Consider the following 27,586-nt stretch of genomic DNA (forward strand, 5'->3'; position numbering starts at 1 on the left):
GTCTTGTTTTCTGTCTTTCTGTTTCTGACATTGCTTTGTTGACCTTTGTACTGTGGATGCCCTTGAAAACGGGTGTATTTTTCTGAATTAACTGGCCTGTTTGACATGGTCAACTTCCATGTTAGCTGAAGAACAGCAGAATAAATGTCTGTAGATGTCTGTACCATCCTTCTAGTCTTTAACCAGAGAGGATTGTGTGTTACTAGGTTTCATAAGTATCTTAGGAAACATGTCATTTAGTAATTATGGTGAAATAACTTCATAATCGTTTGAAGAGCAGAACTTGTATACAAATTGTATTAAGAGTGAATTTAAAGCTTTCTCAGTTTACCAAAGGAGATTGTAGCATCCAGAAAACATGAACAAAAAAGAAATACCAGAGAATCCAACCATCATATTTAATTCCTGTTTTGTTTAAAATTTGTTTCCAGTTAATGTTACAGTCCTTTTTAAAAATAAAATATTTTTTATTTTATTCTTTCTGTTTAGTGACAAAGCCTCACTCTGTCACCCAAGCTGGGGTGCAGTGGCGTGATCATAGCTCACTGCAGCCTTGAACTCATGGCTCAAGTGATCCACTCGTCTCAGCGTCACAAGTAGCTGGCACTACAGGCGCACACCACCATCCCAGGCTAGTTTTTGTGGAGGCAGGGTCTTGCTATGTTGCCCAGGCTGATCTCGAACTCTTGGGCTCAAGTAGTCCTCCTGCCTCAGCCTCTCCAAAAGTTGAGGTTATGGGTGTGAGTCACCATGCCCAGCCCTTTTCCTTCTTATAGCTTCATATAAGGACCAGTCTCCCTCCCTTAACTCCTGACCTGGAGGGTAATAAACCAGGAAAGCTGGCAGCCTTGTCTACGTCGAGCCAGTTCCTTTGCCACTTTGGTGCAGCTATACTAGTTTTAAAATTCCATCCGTGCCGTCTCATTCTTCATGCAACTGAAGAGGACCAGGCCTTGGAAAAGTTCAGATGATGTATGAGCATCTCGCATGCTTCATGTTAGTGGCTTCTGTGGAGCAAACCGTGTTCTCAGTGAAAGGCAAGATTATTTGGCCACAGTGCTGAGTTTCCTGATTATGGCTCCCTAACCTTCCCTTTCAGCTTTGCTTGATGTCTGTGGATATGTCCCTCTTTCCCTCACATATATATGAGGCAATTTGGGATCAGAAGCCACTCCCAAGAGAGCACCCGTGGGCTCCCTGAGGACCAGCAATTGCACACTGGGAGCTGAGGGGCTGCAGCTGCGCCATTCTGTTTTAGCCATCTCTCTCTCTCTCTCTTTTTGTGTGGTTTTGGTGTGGTAGGTTCACATCGAGTTCACAGAGGGCGAAGACAAGATCACCTTGGAGGGCCCTACAGAGGATGTCAATGTGGCCCAGGAACAAATAGAAGGCATGGTCAAAGACTTGGTAAGGCGCCCCCTGGAGTGTTGTGTGTGCTGGTGACAAGGGAGGCTCTGAGTTGGGCATGGGTGGTCATCTCTCGGTGACATCCCACGTGGCTGGGCACACAGGCACCCAGGGCATCCTAACTAGGTGAGTACTAAGTTCTGAAACAGCTAGAAGCTGGCTGAAGTCCTGGAATAATGGTGGGTAGAGGAAACTATTTTGAAGAAGGCATCTTTCAGGGGAGACACAGGGGCAGTCTCCAACAATTCCAGACAGCTGAGGGGTCAGAAAAGGCAACCATGGAGACTGCCGGGTGTGGGTTCAGCTCATTGACCAAGTAACTGGGCGCATCCATGGACCTCTGTGCTCCTGCAGATTAACCGGATGGACTACGTGGAGATCAACATCGACCACAAGTTCCACAGGCACCTCATTGGGAAGAGCGGCGCCAACAGTGAGTGAGGCTATCTGTTGCAGTGGGGCCAGTGTGCCCTGAGACCCTTGTTGGGGTGTCAGCTGTGAGAACTAGGACGTCTGTGCAGACAGTCCAGGCCCAGTGCTTCCTGCAATGGGAGTTTCAGACTTTACATCCTCCTGCCTGCGGGAAGAGGCCACTTTTCCTTTTCCCCTTGGTGCAGTGGTTGGATTTGAGCTGTTTGGCCAGTGGGTGAATTGTCACTTTTGGAAATCCATCTAAGCCCTCCGCAAGTAACCCACAGGGGCCATGTTGAAGGCACGCCCACGGGCAGCATCCTCTGCATTTCAGTCAGACCTGCTAGGTTAGCCCATCAGTGTTTGTAGTACTCATGCCTTCTGAACATGGAAACTGCTGATCTGGAACTCACTGAAGCGTAAAAAAAAGTCTAGATTTGAGCCTAAGTAAAAACAACATAGGGAGGGATACTTTTTCTCTTTTTGAGACAGGGTCTCGCTCTGTCACCCAGGCTGGAGTGCCGTGGCGTGATCTCAACTCACTACAGCCTCTGCCTGCCGGGCTCAAGCAGTTCTCCTGCCTCAGCCTCCTGCGTAGCTGGGACTACAGGCGCATGCCACCACTTGCAGCTAATTTTGTTTGTTTGTTTGTTTGTTTGGAGACGGAGTCTTGCCCTGTTGCCCAGGCTGGAGTGCAGTGGTGTGATCTCGGTTCACTGCAAGCTCCGCTTCCCGGATTCACACCATTCTCCTGCCTCAGCCTCCCGAGTAGCTGGGACTACAGGCGCCCGCCACCATGCCTGGCTAATTTTTTTTTGTATTTTTTGTAGAGGCGGGGTTTCACGGTGTTAGCCAGGATGGTCTCGATCTCCTGACCTCGTGATCTGCCCACCAGGGCCTCCCAAAGTGCTGGGATTACAGGCGTGAGCCACCGCACCTGGCAATTTTTGTATTTTTAGAAGAGACGAGGTTTCACCGTGTTGGCCGGGCTGGTCTCAAATTCCTGGGCTCAGGTGATCTGCCCTCCTCGGCCTCCCAAGATGTTGGTATTAAAAGTGTGAGTCGGGCCGGGCGTGGGGTGGAAGGTGAGAAGGCAAGCACGTCCTCCATTCCTGGATAGTTCAGTGGATGAAGGAGCCTTTCCCAGGGAGTGGGACACCAACCTGCATCACATGACTGAAGTCCGTGTATCCGTTTTCGTTACGAGTAAACATAGGCTTGTCAGCTGTGCTGTGGCCTGTGCAATGGTGAGCTCTCTGATGTCAGTCTTACGTTTTGTGGTCATTTTACGTGACAGGGACGAGAGTCTACAGGCACAAAGTGACCTTTTTGTGCACTGCTTGAACCATGCACACACCATAAACTTGCTTTTATGTTTTGTTTTGGTTTTGGTTAACGGTAGTGTTTATTTAGGCCTGACACAGTGGCTCTTGGCTGTAATCCCAACATTTTGGGAGACCAAGGCAGGAGGATCACCTGAGCCCAGGAGTTAGAGATGAGCCTGGGCAACATAGTGAGACCCCCATCTCTACAAAAAAGAAAAATTTAGCCAGGCCTGTGGTCCCAGCTACTCAGGAGGCTGAGGCAGGAATATCACCTGAGCCCAGGAAGTCAAGGCTGCAGTAAGCCGTGATCATACCATGCCACTGCATTTTAGCCTGGGTGACAGAGCAAGACCCTGTCTCAAAACACATATATCTGGAAGTACAGTAGTGTAATTCTAACATTAATTTCTAGTTTCTGCCCCCGAGAAACTGCAGAATATAGCTTAGTGAGTCATATCTGTTCTGATTTCTTCTCATGCAGTTCCTAACTCTCGTTTTCCTTCGTAATCTAAAAAAACCTGCTGCCCAGCTCCCATGTCCTCTGCTTCTCTTGTCTTGTGTTGCTCCACCTGGAACAGCTGTATGTCCATGTCACCCTCCATCAGCGCATCGCCTCGTTGCTGCCTCTGCATGTGCATGTGTTCGGGATGGATGCACAAAAAGTCCTCCTGGTGGTCCTTCCAGCAAGCTGGGCTTTCCTTTACTGCACAGTGGGCAAGATTCCTGCCTTGTTTCCTGATGATACGGCTTCTCCAGAGTTTGGGGGACCTGGAACTCTTAACCTGGGGGTACTGGGCTCTATCCAGAGAGGTTGACAGCAGGAGGGTTTGCAACAGCACTTGTCTTGCAGAGACAGTGAAATGCTCAGTTCGAATCTGAGCCAACAGTAGATGGGGTCTCTGGGCAGCAGCATGCTCCCCGCAAGGCTCTTAGGCATCAGTGAATGCTTTTGTTAATGTGTGTGGTTTTTTTAACTTGAGAATAGTAGTTCCCAGACTTACTGCACATTAGAAACACCTGGAATCCTTTAAATATTCTGAAGCCCCAGCCATACGCCAGACGAGCTAAATCCCAGACTGAGTGGCCCCAACCATCAGTTACTTGAAGGTCTCGGGGCATTGCCAACTTGTGGTCGAGGCTGAGAGCCTGTCCTCCAGAACCCTTGTGATCCGGGTCAAGATCATAACTGGCCCCCATTCCAGACAAGGGAGATTCTTGTTTTGGAAGCTAAGCATCATTTTTGGTGAATGGGAATCACTGATAAGGTGATGTGGCACTTTAGCCCTGTCCTGTCTCGTTGTTAGTCACTGGCAGAATGTTGTGGTCTGTGTCCTAAATGTATTTGCTTTTGTGTTCCTAAGTAAACAGAATCAAAGACCAGTACAAGGTGTCCGTGCGCATCCCTCCTGACAGTGAGAAGAGCAATCTGATCCGCATCGAGGGGGACCCACAGGGTGTGCAGCAGGCCAAGCGAGAGCTGCTGGAGCTTGCATCTCGCATGGTAAGCGCCATGTCCGGGGCCTCTAGGAAGGCACTGACCTTGCGTCTGTTGGCTCCCTCTAAGGAGTAGTGTGTTGTGGTGTGCGGCCTTGGAGAATGGAAGTCAACAAATCCCACGTTGCACTGGAACTGGATTTGACTCCCTGGGGCCACATTTCCTTTATCCTCCCCAGGTCACCTGCACATCTTGTCCTCCATGGCTGTGTGCTGTGCTAGAAGGGCACAGAGACTGTGTGGCAGCGTCTCGGCCTTGGCCACACCCTGGGTTCCCAGATGCCTGGGTACCATCTCCAGAGATTGTGACAGACATTTCTGGATTCTCAAAGGCATCCCAGGTGGTTCTCATGTAAGGCCAAACTCGAGGATCACTGCAAACCTGAAGTGGGGGCTGTTGCTCTCTACCACCTGGCAGAAGCACTGCACTGCTCTGGGCTCCCCGACGTTTCATACATGCTTATGCCAAGCTGTGAGCACCCTTGCTTCTGTGAGTCAGATGCCCACACTTGAAAGTCTCTGGGTGTCTTTGAGTATCCAGAGAAGTCAAAGACTGCGTGAGTGCCTGCAGCAGCCCTTCGTCCTGACTGTGTGAGGAACATGCCCCAGGGTTCCTGTCCATTCGCTTAGGGGCTTCTTTGTTCACCTCACCCCAGTACCCACATGAGGAATCTCAAATTGGCAGACCTCTTTTATATCCCTGAGCTGCAATCCAGGGTGTGATGCAGCCTCCCACTGCTTGTGGCCTTCCCGGTGCTCATTTCCCCAGTCTCATATCCCAGGTTCCCTCTTAGCCTGGCCTCCAGCCCAGGTCTGTGGTCCTGGCTGCTTTGTGCCCTTCCTGACTGCTGAGCCCTTATTTCTCTGTCAGCCAATAGCCGTTTGGTCCAGAATCTCTGACAATTCTCGGGAACGTTTGGTAGGCTGATGGTGTTCTTCCCTGGATTCCAGCTCCGCTTATTCTTCTGTATTTCTTCTGACATTTTAATGGGCCTGTTGAAGAAGTTGAGAGCCATATGGGAAGAGCTGGGCCTCCCCTGTAGCACCTGTTAAAGCAGAAGTGCTCGCTGAACTGCTTTGGTAATTGCCGCTGTCATGATGGCACTTTCGGTTGAAGGGTCCTACAGTGAGTTCCGTAATTGGACTTTGTGGAGGAAAGTGGCGCGCAGCCAGTGTGGCGGAGTGTGGCGATGCTTGGCGAGAGCACTCACCATGCGCTGTGCACTCTAACGGCTGGTTGCTCCCAGGGGTGCTACGAGGTGCCACCTGGAGACCACTTCACCTGCTCTGTGAAGGACTGCGCCCAGGGCTCCCTGGTGTCCCCTTGTGTCAGCGGGGAGTTGCTCACCATGCTTGTGATAAATGACATCTACTTTAATTGTATTTTTAGGAAAATGAGCGTACCAAGGATCTAATCATTGAGCAAAGATTTCATCGCACAATCATTGGGCAGAAGGGTGAACGGATCCGTGAAATTCGTGATAAATTCCCAGAGGTAAAGTTTCCCAGAGACATTCTGTAACTCTCTAGGAGTGGTCCAAGTCACACTTCAGGAATATTTGATGTTTGGGATATATGACCTTTCTCGTACTTGAACTTAGTCTCCCCATGATTTGTTCTAGGTCATCATCAACTTTCCAGACCCAGCACAAAAAAGTGACATTGTCCAGCTCAGAGGACCCAAGAATGAGGTGGAAAAGTGCACAAAATACATGCAGAAGATGGTGGCAGATCTGGTAGGGGTGTTTTACATCCTTTCTTGTATGACAGCACCTGTGGTGGGTGGGGCGTGTGTCCTGTCAGAAGTCCTGACCCCCACAGGACCCCTGCTTTGGAGAAAGCACATAGGAACTGGGCTGGGCTTCCATCCAGGGACTTGGGACAAAGTGGTGACAGCTTCTCACTTAATACCTGGATGTTTAGATTGGCAGCCATTGTTAAGACTGCAATTCAGGTGGGGAGATTTGCTTTTCTCATGCCCAGTTACCTTGTTTCCTTGAGGAGTCTTCAGATACTTAGAGAAACTGTCCCATCCAGTAAGATGAGAGGTATAACAGGTGAAATGAGTCATATACTGATTTATTATCTTTCTCAAAAACTGAAGTGGGAACAGGTTTAGAAAGTGTAGCGAGCAGTGGATGAGAAGGCCATAGGCGGCCATGTATTTCCGTGGGCTTCACCTTAGCTGATGGCTGCCCTGGGAGAGGCGATGGTGAGGGACTCCAGCACTGTGAGCTGCTGTCACATCACTGCCGAGTGCAGAATTGCCCAGAGCGTAGGGGTCCGTGCTGTCTCCATGTGTTCTGAGCCTCTTCCTCAGCCAGCTCTGATCCTGGCATGGGGCATGAACTCTCTCTTAGCCAAAAAGTGGACTTGCGTCGACTGACTGTAATTTGCAAGATAAGTTAGTTGTTGGGCAAGTGATCTTTTACGTACTCTCATGACAAACCCCTGAAGGTTTATTTGCAAATGCCAGTGCCCTGTCGTGTTCATGCTACCCTTAGGGGTGGAAGGGTTACTCTATTTCACTCTCTAGCGCAGGTGGTGAATCGGGCTGTGTTTTTTGTCTTTAAGGTGGAAAATAGCTATTCAATTTCTGTTCCGATCTTCAAACAGTTTCACAAGAACATCATTGGGAAAGGAGGCGCAAACATTAAAAAGGTGATAGCTTGTCCCCTGCATCTTGCTGCTTCTTGCTGTGTCCCCTGTAGCCCTGCACCCTTTTGGTTTTAGACTAGGAGGGACTCTTCCTTACTTCTAGCCCTGTGCTCAACTGTGTCTCAACTTCGGGAGGGCTCTAGTCAGCTTCTCATGGTGATCTCTCTTTTGTAGATTCGTGAAGAAAGCAATACCAAGATCGACCTTCCAGCAGAGAATAGCAATTCAGAGACCATTATCATCACAGGCAAGCGAGCCAACTGCGAAGCTGCCCGGAGCAGGATTCTGTCTATTCAGAAAGACCTGGTAATGGGAGATGTTTTCTAATGGAGATCCTCCAGTAAAATCTCTAACAGCCTCTAAGATTGAGCCTGGGGTTGAGTCACGCCAGGGTCACTGGGCCAGCACGGACTCAGATGGCAGATGTGGAAGATTGCAGCACGTTGCAGCTTTCAATCCAAGCTGCTGCTGAGTTGGTCAGCAGTTTTCTGCCTTTGTCTCTCATGGCGCTTACTTACCTGGACCTGCAGCAGTAACGTTTGACATGGCCACTTGTCTTATTAGACATTTTCTTTTTGTTACCTGAAAATCTTATCTGAAGGTATTTATGGTATTTTCTTTCCTTTAAAAAAAAAATGACATGCAGTAAATTGTACATATTTGTAGTGTACAATTTAATAGTTTTGACATCTGTATACATCCATGAAATCATCCCCACCATCACCCCAAAAATGTCCCATGCCATTTTGTTTTACAGTCTCCCTCCATCCCACTTGGCAGCTCCTTAAAACCACAGTCCCCTCACCCGCACCTCTCTATCCCCAGGCAACCGCCAGTCTGCTTTCAGCCACCGTAGATGCTTTTGGATTGTCTACACTTTTGTGTGAATGGAATCATAACATCTACTCTGTTGGGCCCATCTGCTTTCACTTTGCAGGATGTTTTGACATTTGTGTGTGTGGTCACCTATATCATTGCTTTGTCCTTTTTTATTTCAGGGTAATATTACACTGTATGGATAGATCATCTGTTTCTTTGTGTGTACTTGGTAATTAGTGTCTTTCAAGGGGTTTTCTGTTTTCTCCAAGTTGTCAAATTTATTAACATGAAGTTTTTTTAGAATAGTCCTGCATTAGCCTTTTGCTGTCAATACTGATGTTACCTCTCCTTCATAATGTATGTAATCTGTGCCATTATAAAATGATGCCTTTTCCCTGGTAGTGTGCTTGGCTCCGAAGTCTGTGTTATCTTTTCCCCCCTCCCCATGTTTAAAATTTTGTTGGAGATGAGGTCTTGGCTGTCATCCAGGCTGGAGTGCAGTGGTGCAGTCATGGCTCACTACAGCCTTGGCTTCCCAGACTCAACCAGTCGTCCCACCTTAGCCTTCCAAGTAGCTGGGACCACAGGCGCATGCTACCGCACCAGGCTAAATTTTTTTTTTTTGCAGTTAGTAGAGATGAGGTCTTGTTATGTTGTCCAGGCTAGTCTCAAACTCCTAAGCTCAAGTGATCCTCTCACCTTGGCCTTCCAAACTGCTGGGATTACAGGTGTGAGCCACTGCACCTGGCCTACTTTATATGATACTAAAGTGGGTATCTTTTTGGCAGCTTGCTTTTTACATTAAATCTATCTCTGCTTTTTAGATTATGATGTTTGTGGCCGGGCATGGTGGCTCACTCCTGTAGTCCCAGCACTTTGGGAGGCTCAGGTGGGCAGATCACTTGAGCTCACAAGTTCAAGACCAGCCTGGGCAAAACCCCGTCAGTACTAAAACTACAAAAAGAATTAGCCAGTAATGGTGCTGCATGCCTGTAGTCCCAGCTATTCAGGAGGTTGAGGGGAGAGGATGGTTTGAGCCTGGGAGGTGGAGGTTGCAGTGAGCTGAGATTGCACTGCTGCACTCCAGCCTGGGCCATAGAACCAGACCTTGTCTCAAAAAAAAAAAAAAGTTATGATGTTTGCATTTAATTACATTTGTGATTATATGTATGTTATATATCACATACTTATATTTATTACATATATTTAACACATGGTTAAATTGCTTTTACTGTAATTTTTTTACTGTAATTTTTTTCTCAATTGTAAAATATACATAGCAGAATTTTATCATTTTAATCCTTTTTGAATGGTTAACTCCACTGAGTACATTCACAAGGTTGTGCAACCATCACCCTGTCCGTTTTCAGAGCATTTCCCATCATCTTACCCAGAAACTACACCCATTAAACAATAACTGCCACCATCCCCATGTGCTTAGTCACCACGATGTGATGATTTTATATGGTTGGCTTTCAGTCTACCGTTTACATTATTAACCTTTAAAAAAATCCATTATTTTTTAAAGAGGTTTAAGTAATATGAAAAAATGTATGTATTATCCACACAGTTGCCATTTCTAGAGCTCTTCATTTCTTGGTGTGCTGCTTGTCTTCATTTTCCTTCTATCTGAAAGATAACACTTAACATCTCTTGTAGTGTGTATCTGATAATGAATTCCTTCACTTTTTGTATGTCTCAAAGTATTTTTTTCCTTCACTTTTGAAAAATGTTTCTGCTGCATAAAGGTTTCTAGGTTGGCAGGTTTTTCCTTTCAAGACTTGGCTTCAGTGCTGTCTTCTGTTGTTCCTGATGAGAAAGCTGACGCCTCCCCGGCTTTGTTCCTCTGTCCATGACAAACCTCCCTCTAGCTGGTTTTAGGATTTTACCACCGTCTGAGCAAGTTAGGATGTGTCTTTGTGTAGTTTTCTTCATGTTTCTTAGCTTGGTGTTTATTAAGCTTCTTGAATATGTGTGTTCAGAATTTCATCAAATGTGGATAATTTTTGGTCACTGTGAGTATTTTTTTCTGTTAGCTCCTTGCTGTCTCCCCATCAGGGAGTCTAGTGACCGGGGTCTTAGTTGTCTTCTACTTGTGCTCTGTTTATTTGAGTGGGGGGGGGGGGCCATATTGGTTTTCTCCATGAGTTTCTTTAAATTCATTAATTCTTTGCAGTGTTCTAATCTGCCTAATTTCGTCTAATATAATTTTCATTTTAGACGTTATTTTCTTCTCTAGAAGTTCAGTCTGAATTAGTATCTTCTGTATTTTTAGTTCTTAACATGTTCAGTCTTTCTGCTTTTGGCCATAGACAATACAGTTAAATACCTGTTTTACTGTCCTTGGCTGGCTGATTCTAACACTGTCATTTCTGGGTGGTTTTCTATTTTATTTTCCTCGTTGTGGGTTTTCCCCCTATTCTTTGCATTTCTGGTGTTTCTTAATGAGGGTGTTTTTGTATTCCTCTGCATTTTTTTTTTGGCTTTGTGAAGTTACTCTGAAACATTTTGCTCCTTTTAGGACTTGCTTTTAAAGTTTATTAGGGAGGATCAGAGCAGTATTTAGTTCAGGTCCAAATATTTCCACTGCTGAGGTAAGATGCTTCTGAGTACTATACTCCATGTCCCAGAAAGTTGAACCTGCTGAGGACGGCTCTGGACCAGGCCCCAGCTGAGCTGCAGGCACTGTTTCTCCTGTGATCCTTCTGGGGATTCTTTCCCAGGCCCAAGGTGATTTCCTCTCGTGTGTCAATATATGAGTGGCTGGTCTCCAGATCTCGGAGGTTCTCGATGCCAGTCTCTTTGGGCTCTGACCTCCTGTTCTTGCTATCTTGGATGGTTCCGTTTCCTCACCTTCCTGTACTGTAGCAGCAACTTGGGGCAGTTGTAGGGCTCACCTTGTTTCCTGTCTCCAGGGTCGTGAAAATCACCATTAGGCAGTAAGTTCAGTCCAGTCCCTGGTATTGCATCTTGGCTGAAAGCAGAACCTTTGGTTTTAATAGGAAAAGTTCATCCATAGGCATATGGACCCACCTCTGGCAGAGCCGGAGAGTTGACTGAAGAAGAGCATTATGTGTGTCTGAAATTACCACGCTCCTGCCCTCCAACCCAACACACGTCCACGAGGACACTGGGTCCTGTTGAGTTAAACACCTCCCAGTGCGCCTGCTCTGCTGGGCACACCCCACTCTCCCCAGGACGTGCACTCTGCCAACACATTATCCAGCGCGTTGCTCCCTCCTCTCCCTGTGCAGATGAAAAATGGCTTGGAGAAGTTTGGTCAGTGCTTGTAAGTGGCAGCACCAGGGTTCTAAGCCTGTGTGTTCATCACCACCAAAGATGATAGTTTATCTTTTCCTCTGCCCTTTTTGCCACAAAAATGTGACTTCCCCCTCCTGTTGTGTGTTTGGTTTCAGGCCAACATAGCCGAGGTAGAGGTCTCCATCCCTGCCAAGCTGCACAACTCCCTGATTGGCACCAAGGGCCGTCTGATCCGCTCCATCATGGAGGAGTGCGGCGGGGTCCACATTCACTTTCCCGTGGAAGGTTCAGGAAGCGACACCGTTGTTATCAGGGGCCCTTCCTCGGATGTGGAGAAGGCCAAGAAGCAGCTCCTGCATCTGGCGGAGGAGAAGGTGAGCATGGGGAGGGAGCATGACTCTTGGCAGCAGGCCTGGTCCTCACTACAGTGTTCTGTCTTCTCACGGTGGAAAGTCTTAAGTGCCCTCCCTTTGTGGCAGGTCAGAAAACAGCTCTATAATATACTTTTTATACCTCTTGGTTTTGCTGTCCCTGGAGGGCCTTTCCAGGTCCAGATGCTCATGTATACAGTATGTAAACGATGCTCTTTGGCTTACTGGCTTTGGGGTGCTTTTGTCTTTTAAGTATGATTTACAGTAAAATTGACCATTCTTCAGGTATAGTTGAGTTTTAATTAACATGCAGACATGTGACCACAATAATCAAAATTCATTTTCATCACCTCTAAAGATTGCCCATTGAATTGCTGTTGTCCCTGTGTCAAAGCCTATCTGTGGATATGTTTCCAGGCTCTTCTGGTAACACCAGATTTATGGGAAGTCTAGAAATCAACAGCGTAAGCCCTCTCCACTGGCTGCTCTACATCCCTTGGTGAATTAGCCTGTCAGTTTGTAGGAAAAAAGCATTTTCATGCTTTGATTGGGGTTGTGTTAAATCAAAAGATGAGGCTGGGGTGAGGACTGACAGCTTGGCAGTCTTGACTCAGTCGTTTCTCCATGTTTTTTAGGTCTGTGATTCTTCATTGGTGCTTTATAATTTTTAGCATACAGATCCTGCACATTTTTATGTTCGACTTAGCAGATCTAACTGCTGTCATTCTTTTAGTGCTATTATAAATGGCACTTTTTTTCCATTTCCAGTTGTTAGCAGGTGGAAGTGCTTGTGATTTTTGTAGTGGGCTTTCATGAGACTGCTAAATGAAGCTCATGTATGTTAGTGCCAGTCACTTTTTTGTGAATTCTTATTTTATATGTAACAATCACGTGGTCTGTGGAGTTGTGTTTCTCTCTAATCTGGAGCCTCATATTTCTTGTCTTTTTTTGTTGTTGTCGTTAGATTGTATTAGATTGATTTTTTTGTCTTTATGTTTAACCAGCCTTGCATTTCTGGGGTAAGTTTGGTAGTTTGTCTTTTACCATATTGCTAGAGTGGATTTGCCTAATTCATTGCCTGATTTTTGACTAATGCTGCTATTCCTGGGTGTCTTTGAAAAGCAGCAGAGTCTCTAGGTGGTATTTGGTGAAACCTGCACTTAAAAGATAGCAAAGTTGCTATTTAATATTTTTATGCTAGCACATTTTTCTTTGGTATTCTTGCTTGCGGGCCGGGTCTTGGGTCCAGAGAAAGGCAAGAGCTATCCTTGTGGATCTGAGTCACGTAGAGCAGCACACTTCTCTGTGTTCCCCTGCGTGAGTCTGCCAGAGGTACTGGTGTCCACAAGTACAGTGTCCAGGGCCTTTCGAGGACCCTCATTTCTTGTTGCCACACAAGGGTGTCATGCTACATGAGGCTTCTGAGGGCTGGTCTCTAACTATAGCCTTGGTTGGCTTGTGTCCCTCTGAGCTTGAGCTTGGGGAGTGGCTGGTTTTGTGGGGGCTGATCTGTAGCACTCGTGGGAGGAGAGGAAGCCTGGCCCAGATTTGTGTGCGCTTGGTCTGGAAGCAGGTAGAAAAGTGGGAGCACGGGGCGAGCCTCTTGGGCAGCTTACTTCCTGCTCTGCTGGGCACACCGGGACGTGCACTCTGCCAACACATCGTGCAGCACGCTGCTCCCTTCTCCCCCTGTGCAGATCAAAAATGGCTTGGAGAAGTTTGGTCAGTGCTTGTAAGTGGCAGGACCAGGGTTCTAAGCCTATGTGTTCATTACCACCAGCATCTGATTGTTGTGGAAGAGAAGTATGTGTGCGGTCTGTCTGGGTATTTATCTTGTTTATTCAGTAGGGTGTGCTGGCCCCATTTTGGGGATATTGGTGCAACATCAGGACACTGATGACAATGTAAGCGGAGCCTGACCTTGCTGCCCGTCAGGCCCTCGTCTTCCTCACTGTGGTCCAGGCATGTGGTGTCAGGCTAACAGGGCGGGATTGGTTTCTGCAGCAAACCAAGAGTTTCACCGTTGACATCCGTGCCAAGCCAGAATACCACAAATTCCTCATCGGCAAGGGGGGCGGCAAAATTCGTAAGGTGCGTGACAGCACGGGAGCACGCGTCATCTTCCCCGCGGCTGAGGACAAGGACCAGGACCTAATCACCATCATTGGAAAGGAGGACGCCGTCCGAGAGGCACAGAAGGAGCTGGAGGCCTTGATCCAAAACCTGGTAGGGAGCGGGCCTCGGCGGCCGACTCTGCGGGGCCATGGTGCGGTGGCTTATCTTCCATCTCTTCTTAACACTGCAGGATAATGTGGTGGAAGACTCCATGCTGGTGGACCCCAAGCACCACCGCCACTTTGTCATCCGGAGAGGCCAGGTCTTGCGGGAGATTGCTGAAGAGTATGGTGGGGTGATGGTCAGTTTCCCACGCTCTGGCACACAGAGCGACAAAGTCACTCTCAAGGGCGCCAAGGACTGTGTGGAGGCAGCCAAGAAACGCATTCAGGAGATCATTGAGGACCTGGTAGGCACTTGGGTGCTCAGGGACGGGTTCTCACCCCCAGTGGCCACTCACCAAAGCCATGTATGGGTGTTCCCTCCACCCGGCAGGCAGGTGACTCCCTCATACGGCCCCGGAAGGCTTCAGAAGGGGCTTTCGGGTGCTTGCTCTTGTTTCCTCAGCCTGTCTGGCCTCCTTCCTGATAGATGGTGAGAATTCTGCCTGTGAGAACCACTTTAAAAAAAAAAGAGAGAGAAGGAGAGGAGAGAGAGAGAGAGGAAAGAAAGCAAGAGAAAGAAAGAAAATGCAGTCTGTAAGGGGTCAGAGAAAATGGCAATGCAGTCCGAGGGGCCAGCTCACTCCTCCCCTCTGTGAAGGAAAGAAAATCGATTTGCGGGCATCCACGTGAATCCACAGGAAGTCACGAGAAGACACTGGTCTTTTTCTAAAGCAGTCCTTAGAGTGCCCCCTCCAGGTCACTCACCTGCCAGGGCCTTGGGTGCCCTTTCCCTGATAATCAAGTCTGTTGCATCCTCATGGAGTCAGAGGCTACCCCAGGAGGTCCCACTCCCTTGGCTGAACTGGCCACCCTCCAGGGACGGCAGCTGGCCTTCTGGGGCACATTTCAGAGGAGGCCCACCCCCTTAGACCTGTCCTGCTACCTTCCGTCCTCACTGCGCCTGGAGCCCTGGACTCAGGAGAAGGGGAGCATCTGTGCCAAGTGGCTGTAGAGAACAGGAAGGAAGGTGGTGTGAAGAGTTATGTAAAACTGGCCCGAAAGAATTTAATCTTTGTTGTTTTTTTTTTCTTTGTGTACCTCCCTCCAGGAAGCTCAGGTGACATTAGAATGTGCTATACCCCAGAAATTCCATCGGTCTGTCATGGGCCCCAAAGGTTCCAGAATCCAGCAGATTACTCGGGATTTCAATGTTCAAATTAAATTCCCAGACAGAGAGGAGAACCCAGGTGGGTCCCCCATTAGCCCTGTTCTGCTTGTTAATAGCGGTGCCTCCCACGTGAGAGGCGGAGCTGTCGCACATACTGGTGAGGCGCTTTCCTGTCTCTGCTGGAAAACTATCTGTGTATTCTGGGGGCTTCCAGAGATTCAGGGTCACTCCCTGGCCTTTAAAAGATGGGCTGTGTCAGTTATTGACAGAATGACCAGGTGACCTTCACATGTCCTAGAAACACACAAGGTAGCGAGTCCCAAGGTGATGAGGAGCGTGCAGCCTCATCCTCGGGTGCCCCGAGTTCAGTCCCAGTGATTCTCATGACATCGTTTGGATCGCACGAGCGCTGTTGGAGAGCTTCCTCCTCCACACCTCCCTTCACTGTGGGGTGTCCCCTGTGAGGCAGGCAGCTGCAGCCTCTGGCTGGCCGGAAGGCACCATCCAAGTGGCCGGCAGTTCCTCTAGGAGGGCATCTGGCTCTCGGTACCCTGCTTGCCCCCAGCTCTGCTCCTGCACCTGGTGGTGGGGAGGCGACCTGTGGGATGTGGGTGGGTTGCCGCTCTCTCACTTGCTCTGCGTTTGTGAAACGAAAGGTCTGCTTTCCACTGTGTGTGTCAGGCTTGGTTGAGCTGTGTGGGCGGCAGGTGGCCCTGCAGCTTGCTGAATTCACATACTGTCATTCTCTGGGCATCCAGGACGCATGTCACACACAGCCAGTCAAGCCCCTTTGTTTTCCTGAGAATACAGGCTGTTTTGAGTTAGGAAACTAATAAACTCATACTGTACTCCGTCTAGCTTTTCCACTTCAGTGGTTATTTAAAACTTTGATTTAGATAGAATTTCACAGAATAGTATAGACACATCTTGATAAGAGTTTCACAGAACAGCGTAGACACGTCCTGATCGTTTCGCAGAACAGCGTAGACACGTCCTGATCGTTTCGCAGAACAGCGTAGACACGTCCTGATCGTTTCGCAGAACAGCGTAGACGCGTCCTGATAGCGTCACAGAACAGCGTAGACGCGTCCTGATCGTTTCACAGAACAGCGTAGACGCGTCCTGATAGCGTCACAGAACAGCGTAGACACGTCCTGATCGTTTCACAGAACAGCGTAGACACGTCCTGATCGTTTCGCAGAACAGCGTAGACGCGTCCTGATAGCGTCACAGAACAGCGTAGACGCGTCCTGATAGCGTCACAGAACAGCGTAGACGCGTCCTGATCGTTGCACAGAACAGCGTAGACGCGTCCTGATCGTTGCATAGAACAGCGTAGACGCGTCCTGATAGCGTCACAGAACAGCGTAGACGCGTCCTGATCGTTTCGCAGAACAGCGTAGACGCGTCCTGATCGTTTCGCAGAACAGCGTAGACACGTCCTGATTAAGTTTCACAGAATAGTGTAGACACCTCCTGTGGCACCAGTTTCTTTTCTCAACTTCTCACCTTTTACACATGTTTTTTTTTCTGAATGTAATTTTTAGACATGTCCCTTTATTCATGGTGGGTATTTTCGTAGAACAAGGACATTCTCTTGCATGGTTCTAGCAGATTTATTGGAATCAGATCTAACATTATATAACAGTAGTATCTAACATGTTATCAGTATTCAAATTTGCCAGTTTTTCTCCTTCAGAATTGCCTACTTCCCCCCGCCCCAGGATCACCCTTGATTTTAGGCGGGCGTCTGTCTGGCCTCCTGCTCGTTTATTTACATCATACACCTCCTGGGTTCTGTCTTAGTGATAATTATTGTTGTGGTGTCTATTTTGGTACACATGTGGTGTCCCAGCGTCGTCTGTGGGAGCCCCTCCAGCTGCTTTCTGTGTCCTGTTCACACCCCTTCACTCCTGGGGCTCTCGCTTTCTGGCATAAGGAGCTGGCACAGGTTTACCTTGGCCTTGTCCTTTCTGTCTCCCCTAGACCTCTCACCCGCTTCCCACTGCCTCTCTGCATGCTAGCCACCTTCCCTGATGAGCCCTGCCTCACAATCAAGCCCCACATGTGCAGTGGGCCTGCCCTGGGTTCCTCCCATGAATTAACTCATCTGATCTCACTGAAGCCTCTGCTGTAGTTGCTGTTAGCTTCATTTTCAAGGTGAATAAGGGAGACACAGAGCTCACGGCCCCCCCTGCAAAGCCTTCAGTGTCCCCGCAGGTCTGGGAGCCCCCTTTGAGGCTGCTGTGGGGACGACCTATCTGCTCTCCCTGCCCAGACCAAGACCTCTTGAAGGACAGGAGCGGTCTCCCCTCCCTTTTACCACCCAGCACCCAGCAGGTGCCTCAGACGTGTGCATTCTGAATAAGGCATGGGGTCTCTTCCAGCAGCTGTGAGCTGTCCCCTTTCCCCTTTCTCTCTAGTTCACAGTGTAGAGCCAGTTGTCCAGGAGAATGGGGACGAAGCTGGGGAGGGGAGAGAGGCCAAAGATTCTGACCCTGGCTCTCCAAGGAGGTGTGACATCATCATCATCTCCGGCCGGAAAGAAAAGTGTGAGGCTGCCAAGGAAGCCCTGGAGGTATGTGTCTATGTGCCCTCCTGCACCCCCGCCAAGGCCCAGTCAGCAGGCACCTGGGGAGAGGCATGGCCTGGATGGGATGGGTGGTTGCCCAGTGGCAGTGGAGCTACCCATCTTGTTCCTGCCACGTGCGCACGGGCTGTCTGGCTGTGCTCCTCGGCTGGACACAGAGTTGGGGGAGGCCACTTCCCTTCACCAAGCCTCCGGGTTCTACAGCCCCTTTCTGGGACAGCTGGGGATCCGGCCTCTCAGGCCCATGGTGGGTGTGGGGGCTGTGGAAGGGTCTCAGTTGCAGGGGGTTGAATGTGACCTCCAGCTGCAGTGTCTCCCCCCACGTGAGTGGGGATCATCAGGCCTAGCTCACCTTGTGTGCAGTCAGTGTTGAGAACCACCTGCAGATTGGATGCTGCTCTCAGTGCTGCGGTGCCACAGCACAAAAATAGTTCTCACGTTGCAGTGGAGAGACAAGCAGTCAACACAGATATATCCTGTGGCAAGTGATGGTAAATGCTGTGGCAAGAAAGAGCAGGTTCCGGAGGCGAAGGGTGGTGGGGGAGACAGGGCAGGGAAAGCGAGCAGCGGTCCGAGGGTCTCTTGTGACACCTCTTGGGTGTCGGTCAAAGTCGTCCTGACCCCAGGGATGTGCCAGCAGTCAGGGCCTCTCTTTACGTGGGCCTGAAGGGGCTGCTGTAATTCAGGAGGGTAGGCTTCAGTGAAGGGTCTGGAAGTTTTGTCTGTCAGCGTTATCCTAATGCAAATCTTTTCTCATTCTTTTCTGTTGAGTTAAAGGCCCTGGAGGCATGTCAGGTGGGGTCCATTGCTGTTGTCAGAGGGCTGTTTGCTTTGTGTTTCATGGAGCCCCGTGGCTGAGCTTACAAGGTCACTCATCTCCCAGCTCCCGTGGCCTAACCATGACCATCCTCCATGCAGGCATTGGTTCCCGTCACCATCGAAGTAGAGGTGCCCTTTGACCTTCACCGTTATGTTATTGGGCAGAAAGGAAGTGGGATCCGCAAGATGATGGACGAGTTTGAGGTAGACCCCTTTCCCGGGAGGCCATGTCACAGCAGTGGCCTGTCGCATCCTCTCCTGAGTGCCAGTGTCCTTTCTCAGCCTCTTGTTGACTCTGCCTCCTCCTGCTCGGATTGAGCACTGGCTTCCTTCATGGCGGGTGGGCTTCCCTCTCATTCCTTCTGGGTCCCAGGGCCAAGGGACTCTTCCTGTTCTCTGGGGCCCCAAACATCAAGTCAGCCCCTCTTCACGTAGGTGAACATACATGTCCCAGCACCTGAGCTGCAGTCTGACATCATCGCCATCACGGGCCTTGCTGCAAATCTGGACCGGGCCAAGGCTGGACTGCTGGAGCGTGTGAAGGAGCTACAGGCTGAGCAGGAGGACCGGGTGAGCAGGAGATGGCCAGGGCGCTGCCTGGAGCCATGGTGCTCAGCTCTGGGTACATGTCAGAATCTAGGGCAGTTCTTCGAGATCCCAGAATCCCAGTTACATCTGGGTGGCTGGAGGTGAGACGCAGGCAGTGCCAGGATGTAGTCAGCATCCAGAGGTTTTGCTGTGGAACTAGCTAAGAGCATGGCACCTTTCTCTTTTTCATGTAAAAGTGACAAAGTTGGACTTCTGTGTAAATTTGCAGTTCCTCTTACAACCAAATCAGAAGGTACCTCAGACCTACAGGAAAGGTCCGGGTTGCGAGAGACCCCCCAGGCATGTGCCATGTAGTGAGGACGCGCATCAGGGGACCCCCACTGACCTCTAGCACAGGGTGGTCAAAGGGCAAGTGACTTCCTGGTAAGCAGGGATGAAAGCCCCCAGCCTCTGGCAGGGCTGGTGTGTGGAGGATTGTGTGAGTGGAGCAGCGCTGCAGACGGGAGCGGGGGTTCTGGAAACTGGAGCCAGCTGCGCCAGGTGGGTGATGGCTTGCTGAGGGGTTGGCTTTCCACTCCTGCCATCAGCACGAGTCTGGTGGATGGGGTGGAGCTCGTGAACCTCACACAGTCTCAGTGTACCCCTGCGTGGACTCCGGGTTCTGTCCTGCAGCCCAATCATACCTGTAGCCTTTGGCCCTGGGTGTTCAGGGGCTGTGGCTGCCCCCTCTTCTTGGTCTGCCTCTGCCCCAGCCCTAAAAAGATCCAGAGCATTTCTATGCATATCCATCAGACCTGTTTGACAAATGAGGAGGGTAGGGCCCCAAGCTCATCACACTGCCCGCTCTGTCAGTTCCCGAGTACGACCCTCACAAGTGGCCGCAAGCCCTCTTTTGAAGGATTTATAGACCTCCTTGTGGAGGAGCCAAGTTCCCTGGTTCTCGCCATTAGCAGACAGTGGAAGGTGGCAGGGGTCGGACCCGAGAAACGGCAGACCATTCCGGACCATGGGTTACAGAACACTGCAGCATCTCTGCTGTCCAATGACCAGGGTAGAAGGGGGCATGGGGTCACGGTGGGTCAGCTTAAGACCAAAAAGCTCTGTGTTCTTTGCCTCATTCTTGCTCCTTTAATTTGTAGGCTTTAAGGAGTTTTAAGCTGAGTGTCACTGTAGACCCCAAATACCATCCCAAGATTATTGGGAGAAAGGGGGCAGTGATTACCCAAATCCGGTTGGAGCATGACGTGAACATCCAGTTTCCTGATAAGGACGATGGGAACCAGGTGAGAGCCTCGGTTGGAGCGCGTCTGGGGCAGAGGCGCTTGTTGACCTTTGCCGTGACTTGGGAGCAATAACCAGATGTGCCTAGATGGGGGTTCGAGGGCCAAGTTGAGAGTGACGAGTCTCTGAGGACCTGATTCTGGCTTGAGGTTTGGGCTGTGTCTCGGCACCTGCTGGATAGGTGAGGTCTCTGGCACCATGTATCATCCAGGGCCTGGGGCATTTTCTCCTGTGTCCCCTTGTGGAAAATGAGCAGGAGCTCCAGCTGGGTCCTTGATCAGTGGTGCCTCCAGGTGTAGCTCTGGGCCTCTCTGAGGCTCCCAAGGGCTCGGGGGGTCAGGTGGACGTTTCTCTGCAGCCCCGTCTGTGAACACCGTTGTGCTTGCCGGATGGTCCTTAGTAAACTCTTCTTGCTACTTCCTGCAAATTGCAGTGCCACCCCCTGCCACTGGCTCTTGTGGCCTCCTGCTTCGCTCAGAACAAAATGAAAGGCAGCCTCATCCCCTCTCTGGGCCCTGCCACCTGGCATGCAGGGCAGCTCCACCCAACACCCCCATGTCTATCTGGCTCCCTCTTGCACACACATGGCCTTCCCAGGCTTGGTCTTTCCTGGCCCTGGCATCCTGCTGGGGTGTCTGCTTCCTAGACGTGTCCAGCACAGCCTTGCCCACAGTGGGAGACGAGCAAGCCTTGGTGACCACGTTGTGCTGGTGACCAGAAACAGTCAGCAGACCCTCTGGCAGCAAGGCCCCTCCACGCCTCACTCCCACGGTGGGCATGCTGCCCAGGGTTTTCCGTGGCTTCACCTTCCCCTTCTTTCTCCCCAGCTTCTTGTTTCCTTTTGGATCTTTGAGTCACACACACACCAGCCAGGCCAGGAGGGCCCACCTGCACCCTGCCTCCTCCGGCTCCCACATCCTCTTCTCTCTCCAAGTACATTTTTAAATTTCTAATCTTGATCTTGAGAGTTTAGCTCTTTTTTTTTTTTTTTTGAGAGAGAGTCTTGTTCCGTCACCCCGGCTGGAGTGTAGTGGCGCGATTTCGACCCACTGTAACCTCCACCTCCCAGGTTGAAGTGATTCTCGTGCTGCAACCTCCCAAGTAGCTGGACTACAGCTGTGAGCCACCACTCCCAGCCCAGGAGTTCAGCTCTTTTAAATCTCTCACCCTTATTGCCCTTTATTTCCCTCTGCTATTCTATGTAATTACCAATTTTAAGTCATTATAGGTGAGGTGCAGTGGCTCACACCAGTAATCCCAGCACTCTTGGAGGCTGAGGCGGGTGGATCACCTGAGGTCAGGAGTTCAAGGCCAACCTGACCAACATGGTGAAAGCCCGTCTCTACTAAAAATACAAAAATTAGCCAGGGGTGGTGGCCTGCGCCTGTAATCCCAGCTACTTGGGAGGCTGAGACATAAGAATATCTTGGGCCGGGCGCGGTGGCTCAAGCCTGTAATCCCAGCACTTTGGGAGGCCGAGACGGGCGGATCACGAGGTCAGGAGATCGAGACCATCCTGGCTAACACGGTGAAACCCCGTCTCTACTAAAAAAAATACAAAAAATTAGCTGGGCGAGATGGCGGGCGCCTGTAGTCCCAGCTACTCGGGAGGCTGAGGCGAGAGAATGGCGTAAACCCAGGAGGCGGAGCTTGCAGTGAGCTGAGATCCGGCCACTGCACTCCAGCCTGGGCGACAGAGCGAGACTCCGTCTCAAAAAAAAAAAAAAAAGAATATCTTGAACCCAGGAGGTGGAGGTTGCGGTAAGCCGAGATCACTCCATTGTGCTCCAGCCTGGGCGACAGAGTGAGACTCCGTCTTTTAAAACAAAAGTCATTATTTAGCAGTTAGACTATTCCATCTAATACACCATGAGCCAAGTGGGGTGGAGCAGTCATTTCTTCAGGGCAGCTTTTTCCTGTGAGCTGTGCTTCTGTTCGTGAGGTTCTGTGCCTGGCAGCACGCGGGTGGTGCCTGAGGCTCTCAACTCTGCTGGGCCATGTGTGGGTGGGGCTGCTGCCTCCCGCTCTGGCATTTTGCTTCAATCTGGACGGAAGCTTCTTGGGCTGCTGCTCTGGTGTCTCTAGGTTGGGCCTTTTTGAGACGGAGTCTCGCTCTGTCGCCCAGGCTGGAGTGCAGTGGCGCGATCTCAGCTCACTGCAACCTCCGCCTCCCGGGTTCACGCCATTCTCCTGCCTCAGCCTCCCGTGTAGCTGGGACCACAGGTGCCCACCACCACGCCCGGCTAGTTTTTGGTATTTTTAGTAGAGACGGGGTTTCACCGTGTTAGCCAGGACGGTCTCGATCTCCTGACCTCGTGATCGGCCCGTCTCGGCCTCCCAAAGTGCTGGGATTACAGGCCACCGCACCTGGCCGGGGCTTTGTGTTTGCCCCGCTGTCCTTGAGTCCAGAGTTCTTGCCTGTCAGTGTCTCTCCTTTGTCTTTGAGGACAAATGTCCTTTTTCGTCCTGTAATTCACTGTCTTTCAGGTAGAGTTTGGGAAGCATCGGGAGCTGAGTGGACATGGTTAATCTCTGTTTTAAATCAGCTGTTACGTTGCTTCTGCCTTCTCTCTCCGGAGCTGCTTCCTGTAGCAGTGGGGGCTGGCTCTTGCCCCTGCCAGGAATCCCAGTAAGGAATCCCCTTTTCTGACTGCTTTCTCCTTTTTTAGCCCCAGGACCAAATTACCATCACAGGGTATGAAAAGAACACAGAAGCCGCCAGGGACGCTATATTGAGAATTGTGGGTGAACTTGAGCAGATGGTTTCTGAGGACGTCCCGCTGGACCACCGTGTTCACGCCCGCATCATCGGTGCCCGCGGCAAAGCCATTCGCAAAATCATGGATGAATTCAAGGTGAGCCGGCTGGAAGCACAGTGGGTGAGAATCCCTCTCACCAGGGGGCCTGGCTGGCCAGAAGAAAGGGGAGGGCATGGCCTTCCCCTCAAGATGATGAGGCCACAACCCCAGGGCTGGCAGTGGACTGTCCTCATGGACACCACAGGTCAGTGCAGGCGATGGCCTGTGAGAGGCAGCGCCACCATGGTGGCCCGTTAGGGCATCCCCGTGACGGTTGCCTGGCGAGCTCCTCTGTGGGTGGGAATTTCATGCAAGAGCGTTCAGTGCGTGCTGCGGCCCTCTGTCTGCTGTGAACAGGGTGCTCCCAAGACGCATCTAACTTGGTGTGGTGATGAGACTGACTTCAGAACAACTCTGAAACCAGATTTTAAAATGCTTGCTAACTCAGAAAATGCTTCACTAGAAAAAACAGAATTTTAACCCTTTTCCTCGCTCACAGCCCCTCATCTGCCGTTGTACTTCCTTCCAGGTGGACATTCGCTTCCCACAGAGCGGAGCCCCAGACCCCAACTGTGTCACTGTGACGGGGCTCCCAGAGAACGTGGAGGAGGCCATTGACCACATCCTCAACCTGGAGGAGGAATACGTGAGTCTGGGTGGGCCTTGGAGCCCGGAGGCACCCTGGCACGTCCACAGGCCTGAGGCCCAGCCAGGAGCTTCAGGGGACAAGATGGCACTTGTGTTTCCAGAGACAAGCGAGGTGCAGGGGTGAGAAGGCGGGCGGGATGCTGGGGGTGCTGGGCAGACTGACCCTGTCTTCCTGTCCTCTGCCTGCAGCTGGCCGACGTGGTGGACAGCGAGGTGATGCAGGTGTACATGAAACCCCCGGCACACGAGGAGCCCAAGGCACCTTCCAGAGGCTTTGTGGTACGGGACGCACCCTGGACCGCCAGCAGCAGTGAGAAGGTCAGACGCGGGCTTCTGCCCTCCTGGGTCCCAGGGAGGGTGGGCAGGCAGGCGGGCTTGGTGTCCCAAGGGTGGCAACTGCGTCGGACGCTGCTTGTGAGTTGGGGAGCATCCCCTCCTGAAGCTGTGTCCTCTCTCTGCACAGGCTCCCGACATGAGCAGCTCTGAGGAATTTCCCAGCTTTGGGGCTCAGGTGGCTCCCAAGACCCTCCCTTGGGGCCCCAAACGATAATGATCAAAAACCAGAAAGCTCTCCAGCCTGCTGACCCGAACCCAACCACACAATGGTTTGTCTCAATCTGACCCAGCGGCTGGACCCTTCGTAAATTGTTGACGCTCTCCCCCCTTTCCGAGGTCTCACAGGGAGCCCAGTGCCTGGCTCTGCGTGCGGCCGCTCCTCCAGGCCTGGCTGTGCGCTGCCCACTCAGGACCTGCTCCACTGTTTAACACTAAACCAAGGTCATGAGCATTCGTGCTAAGATAACAGACTCCAGCTCCTGGTCCACCCGGCATGTCAGCCGCACTCTGACCTTCATCACCAGAGCTCCGCAGCTGTGGCTAGGATTCGACTTCCTGTGTCATGACCTCAGGAAATAAACGTCCTTGACTTTATAAAAGCCAAACGTTTGCCCTCTTCCTTTCCCACTTCCCTCCTGCCCATTTCCCGTGGCCCAGACCGTCCTGTTGGTGGGAGTGCAGTCAGCCTCCTCCAGCTGCCAAAGCGCCTCAGCACAGGTGTCCGCAAGGAAGACCTGGCTCCGGACAGCAGGAGGGCGGGTTCCTGGAGCTGGGGGGTGATCTGAGAGGCAGAGGGTGACTTGGGTTCTCAGGCAGTCCCGATTTTTACCTGCCATGGGGTCTGAAAGCACCAAGGGTCCCTGCCCCTACCTCCACTGCCAGACCCTCGGCCTGAGTCTGGGGCGTGGAGCCTGGAGGCAAGGCAGTAGGCACCATCTGGGTCCCCTGTGGCCGTCAGTGTCTGCTGTGATTGAGACGTGCACAGGATGGGGGAGGTAGGGCCATAGGCTTATCCTCAGTGGGGACAGTTTGCCTTAGATGACAGCTAGGCTCTCCTTCACGCCACCTGCAGCCCCTGCCCGCGATGCCGTGTGTTCAGTTGCCTTCTTTCTACCTCAGCCGGCGTGGCGTGGTCTCTGCAGTTAGTGCCACCCCACACACTCATCTCTTGATTGAGACATTTCTGGTTGTGGGTTTCCCATGGAGCTGGGGGTGGGCGCCATGTACCAAAGCTGGAGGCTGCTGGCTGGCGCGCTCCCTCAGCACAGGTGGGTCAGCGGCCAGCAGGCCCATCCAGAGTGGCAGTGGGCACTCCCACCCCAGCCACAGGCCGTCCAGATGTGCACGCCAGCCCCTAGGAGCAGGTCCCGGGTGACTGGCAGTTTTCATGGTCCAGGGCCAAGAGACGATGGCATGGGGCCTGGAGCATGAGGTAGAGCAGAATGCAGACCACACCACTGGATGCCAAGAGCCCCTGCTCTCCGAGGGAGGCATCTGTGTCTTGCTGTGAGGGCCAAGGACAGGGCCCCAGTCTCTGGTTTTCTGGTCTTCCCATCCTTGTCTCTGTCCCCCACAGAGGTGACAGAGCTGCTGGCGAGTTGTCCCAGGTATTTGAGTTACGGAAAAGCTGACTGGCGCCCATCCATCTCCCAGCCCTTCCCTGGGGACAGTCGCTTCTGCCTTGACACCTCACCCCCAGTGTTTCTATCAGTTGAATAACTCAAGCTTGGTCATCCTCAGACTCCGGAATTCCTGAGTAGACCCAGAACGGCTTCGCCCAAGTCTAGCTGCAGCTGCCTCGCCAAGTCCCCATTTGCTCAGGCAGCCCTAAACGGGCCTGTTCACAGGAATGGTAAATCGGATCGGAAGGAACATTTCCTCCAGCTTCACCGGTTAGGGTGACCATGGCTTAGGAAACAGGGAAGGAAAGCAAGGCACTTTTCCGCCTTTCGCGGGATCTGTCCCCTCCACCTCCAGGGGGGAGGCCAGTGGGGGAGGGACTGCCACCTCTTCCCCATCTGTGTGAGTTCTGGAACTCTGTCCTGTTGGCTGCTTGCTTCCAGCTCCCTCCAATCTCCATCCCAGCAGGTTCCTCCTGTCTTTTTCTTTTCTACAATGTCCTAAAACATCTGGCCCCTACCCTCCCAAAGGTAAATTTTAATTCTCACCAAATTTTGCACATCTCTGTATGTCACTCGATGTCTCAGATGCAAGCCCTTTCCTAAACTGTTTTGGCTCTCTCTCTTTTCCTTTGGGTGGCGGTTGTACGGGTGATGAAATGACTGTCCCCAGGCCTGCCTCCCTGAAGCCTCCGTGCTGTCAGGAGAGCCCTGGGCAGGGATAAGGCCGGGGTGAGGCGTGTGTGTGCTTTTCCTCTTGTCGGATGTCTTCCATGTTATCTGTTTCCATAGCTACAATCCATCCCTTGGCCTTAACTTTGGAATTTGGAGATTATATGCAAACATGTGTAAAGGCTCATGAATATGGATGACACTGGAATTTTATAAATTCTAAAATAAAACCCGAAACCAGATGTAGTGTGCTGGGACTCATTTTGTCACGCTGCCGCCTATGTGTTCCCTTTCTCCTCACCCTGGAGTGGTGACTGGCATCCGTGAGTAGTTTGTCTTTGGTGTGATTTTCTCAGCAGTTCTCAACACTGTGTTCAACGGCCCCTCGAGAGCCACATTAAGGGAGACCCAGGTGTGGTCATGGCAAGAGGGTGGCTGCCTGTCCCTGTCCTCTGGCCACCAGCCAGTCAGCAGCTGCCCTGCAGCCCTCCTCGTTGAGGGTGGACAACTGTCCTTGTGGAGCAGCACCTGCCACTCCCTTTCACGACTCTGCCAGCCTCAGTGGCATTCCTGGCACCCTGGACCCGGCTCATGAGTTTATGATGAGCTGAGTTAGGGGGTGGGGGGTGCAGGCGGGAGGCCTCGGCTGGAGGAGGAGGGAGGGGTGTTGAGTGGGAGGAGCCACCCCAGGCTCCTGAGTGGCAGGAGATAACCGGGAAGAGTCAAGAGGGAACGGGTGTCCCTGCTGCTGACTGGGCTGGTCCCCAGCTGGGAAGATGGGTGTGGCAGCTCCTCTTAAAGCCAAACATGTTGGCCGGGCGCGGTGGCTCACGCCTGTAATCCCAGTACTGTGGGAGGCCGAGACGGAGGATCACGAGGTCAGGAGATTGAGACCATCCTGGCTTACACGCGTCTCTACTAAAAATACAAAAAATTAGCCGGGCGTGGTGGCGGGCCCCTGTAGTCGCAGCTACTCGGGAGGCTGAGGCAGGAGAATGGTGTGAACCCACGAGGTGGAGCTTGCAGTGAGCCGAGATTGCGCCACTGCACTCCCAGCCTGGGCAACAGAGCGAGACTCTGTCTCAAATTTTTTAAAAAAGCCAAACATGTTTACCCCGACCCAGCAGTTCTGTTGGACCCT

The 27,586-nt window shown here is 51.4% G+C and overlaps 1 protein-coding gene and 1 long non-coding RNA gene across 5 annotated transcripts in view; both read left to right on the forward strand.

Annotated features, from left to right (window-relative positions):
- The window catches only part of HDLBP (high density lipoprotein binding protein), an 88,318-nt gene extending 61,631 nt beyond the window's left edge, over positions 1-26,687 (forward strand). For all 4 annotated transcript variants that reach the window (XM_033229487.1, XM_033229489.1, XM_033229488.1 and 1 more), the window contains exons 10-28: positions 1,303-1,407; positions 1,762-1,840; positions 4,505-4,644; positions 6,028-6,132; positions 6,260-6,373; positions 7,212-7,298; positions 7,470-7,601; positions 11,531-11,749; positions 13,751-13,972; positions 14,052-14,270; positions 15,074-15,212; positions 17,557-17,711; positions 18,642-18,746; positions 18,978-19,112; positions 20,231-20,374; positions 23,042-23,227; positions 23,700-23,816; positions 24,008-24,136; positions 24,282-26,687. In XM_033229487.1, the coding sequence (XP_033085378.1) occupies positions 1,303-1,407; positions 1,762-1,840; positions 4,505-4,644; positions 6,028-6,132; positions 6,260-6,373; positions 7,212-7,298; positions 7,470-7,601; positions 11,531-11,749; positions 13,751-13,972; positions 14,052-14,270; positions 15,074-15,212; positions 17,557-17,711; positions 18,642-18,746; positions 18,978-19,112; positions 20,231-20,374; positions 23,042-23,227; positions 23,700-23,816; positions 24,008-24,136; positions 24,282-24,368 (2,619 nt within the window). In that variant the 3' untranslated portion in view covers positions 24,369-26,687. The remainder of the gene's footprint in view (positions 1-1,302; positions 1,408-1,761; positions 1,841-4,504; positions 4,645-6,027; positions 6,133-6,259; positions 6,374-7,211; positions 7,299-7,469; positions 7,602-11,530; positions 11,750-13,750; positions 13,973-14,051; positions 14,271-15,073; positions 15,213-17,556; positions 17,712-18,641; positions 18,747-18,977; positions 19,113-20,230; positions 20,375-23,041; positions 23,228-23,699; positions 23,817-24,007; positions 24,137-24,281) is intronic.
- Positions 15,219-16,292, forward strand: LOC117094274. Its single transcript, XR_004441470.1, has 2 exons — positions 15,219-16,101; positions 16,153-16,292. It is a non-coding gene; the product is annotated as an uncharacterized LOC117094274 (long non-coding RNA).
- Positions 26,688-27,586: the final 899 nt, after the last annotated feature.

The sequence above is a fragment of the Trachypithecus francoisi genome, unplaced genomic scaffold, assembly GCF_009764315.1.
Source record: "Trachypithecus francoisi isolate TF-2019V2 unplaced genomic scaffold, Tfra_2.0 Lachesis_group13, whole genome shotgun sequence".
Taxonomy (NCBI): Eukaryota; Metazoa; Chordata; class Mammalia; order Primates; family Cercopithecidae; genus Trachypithecus; species Trachypithecus francoisi.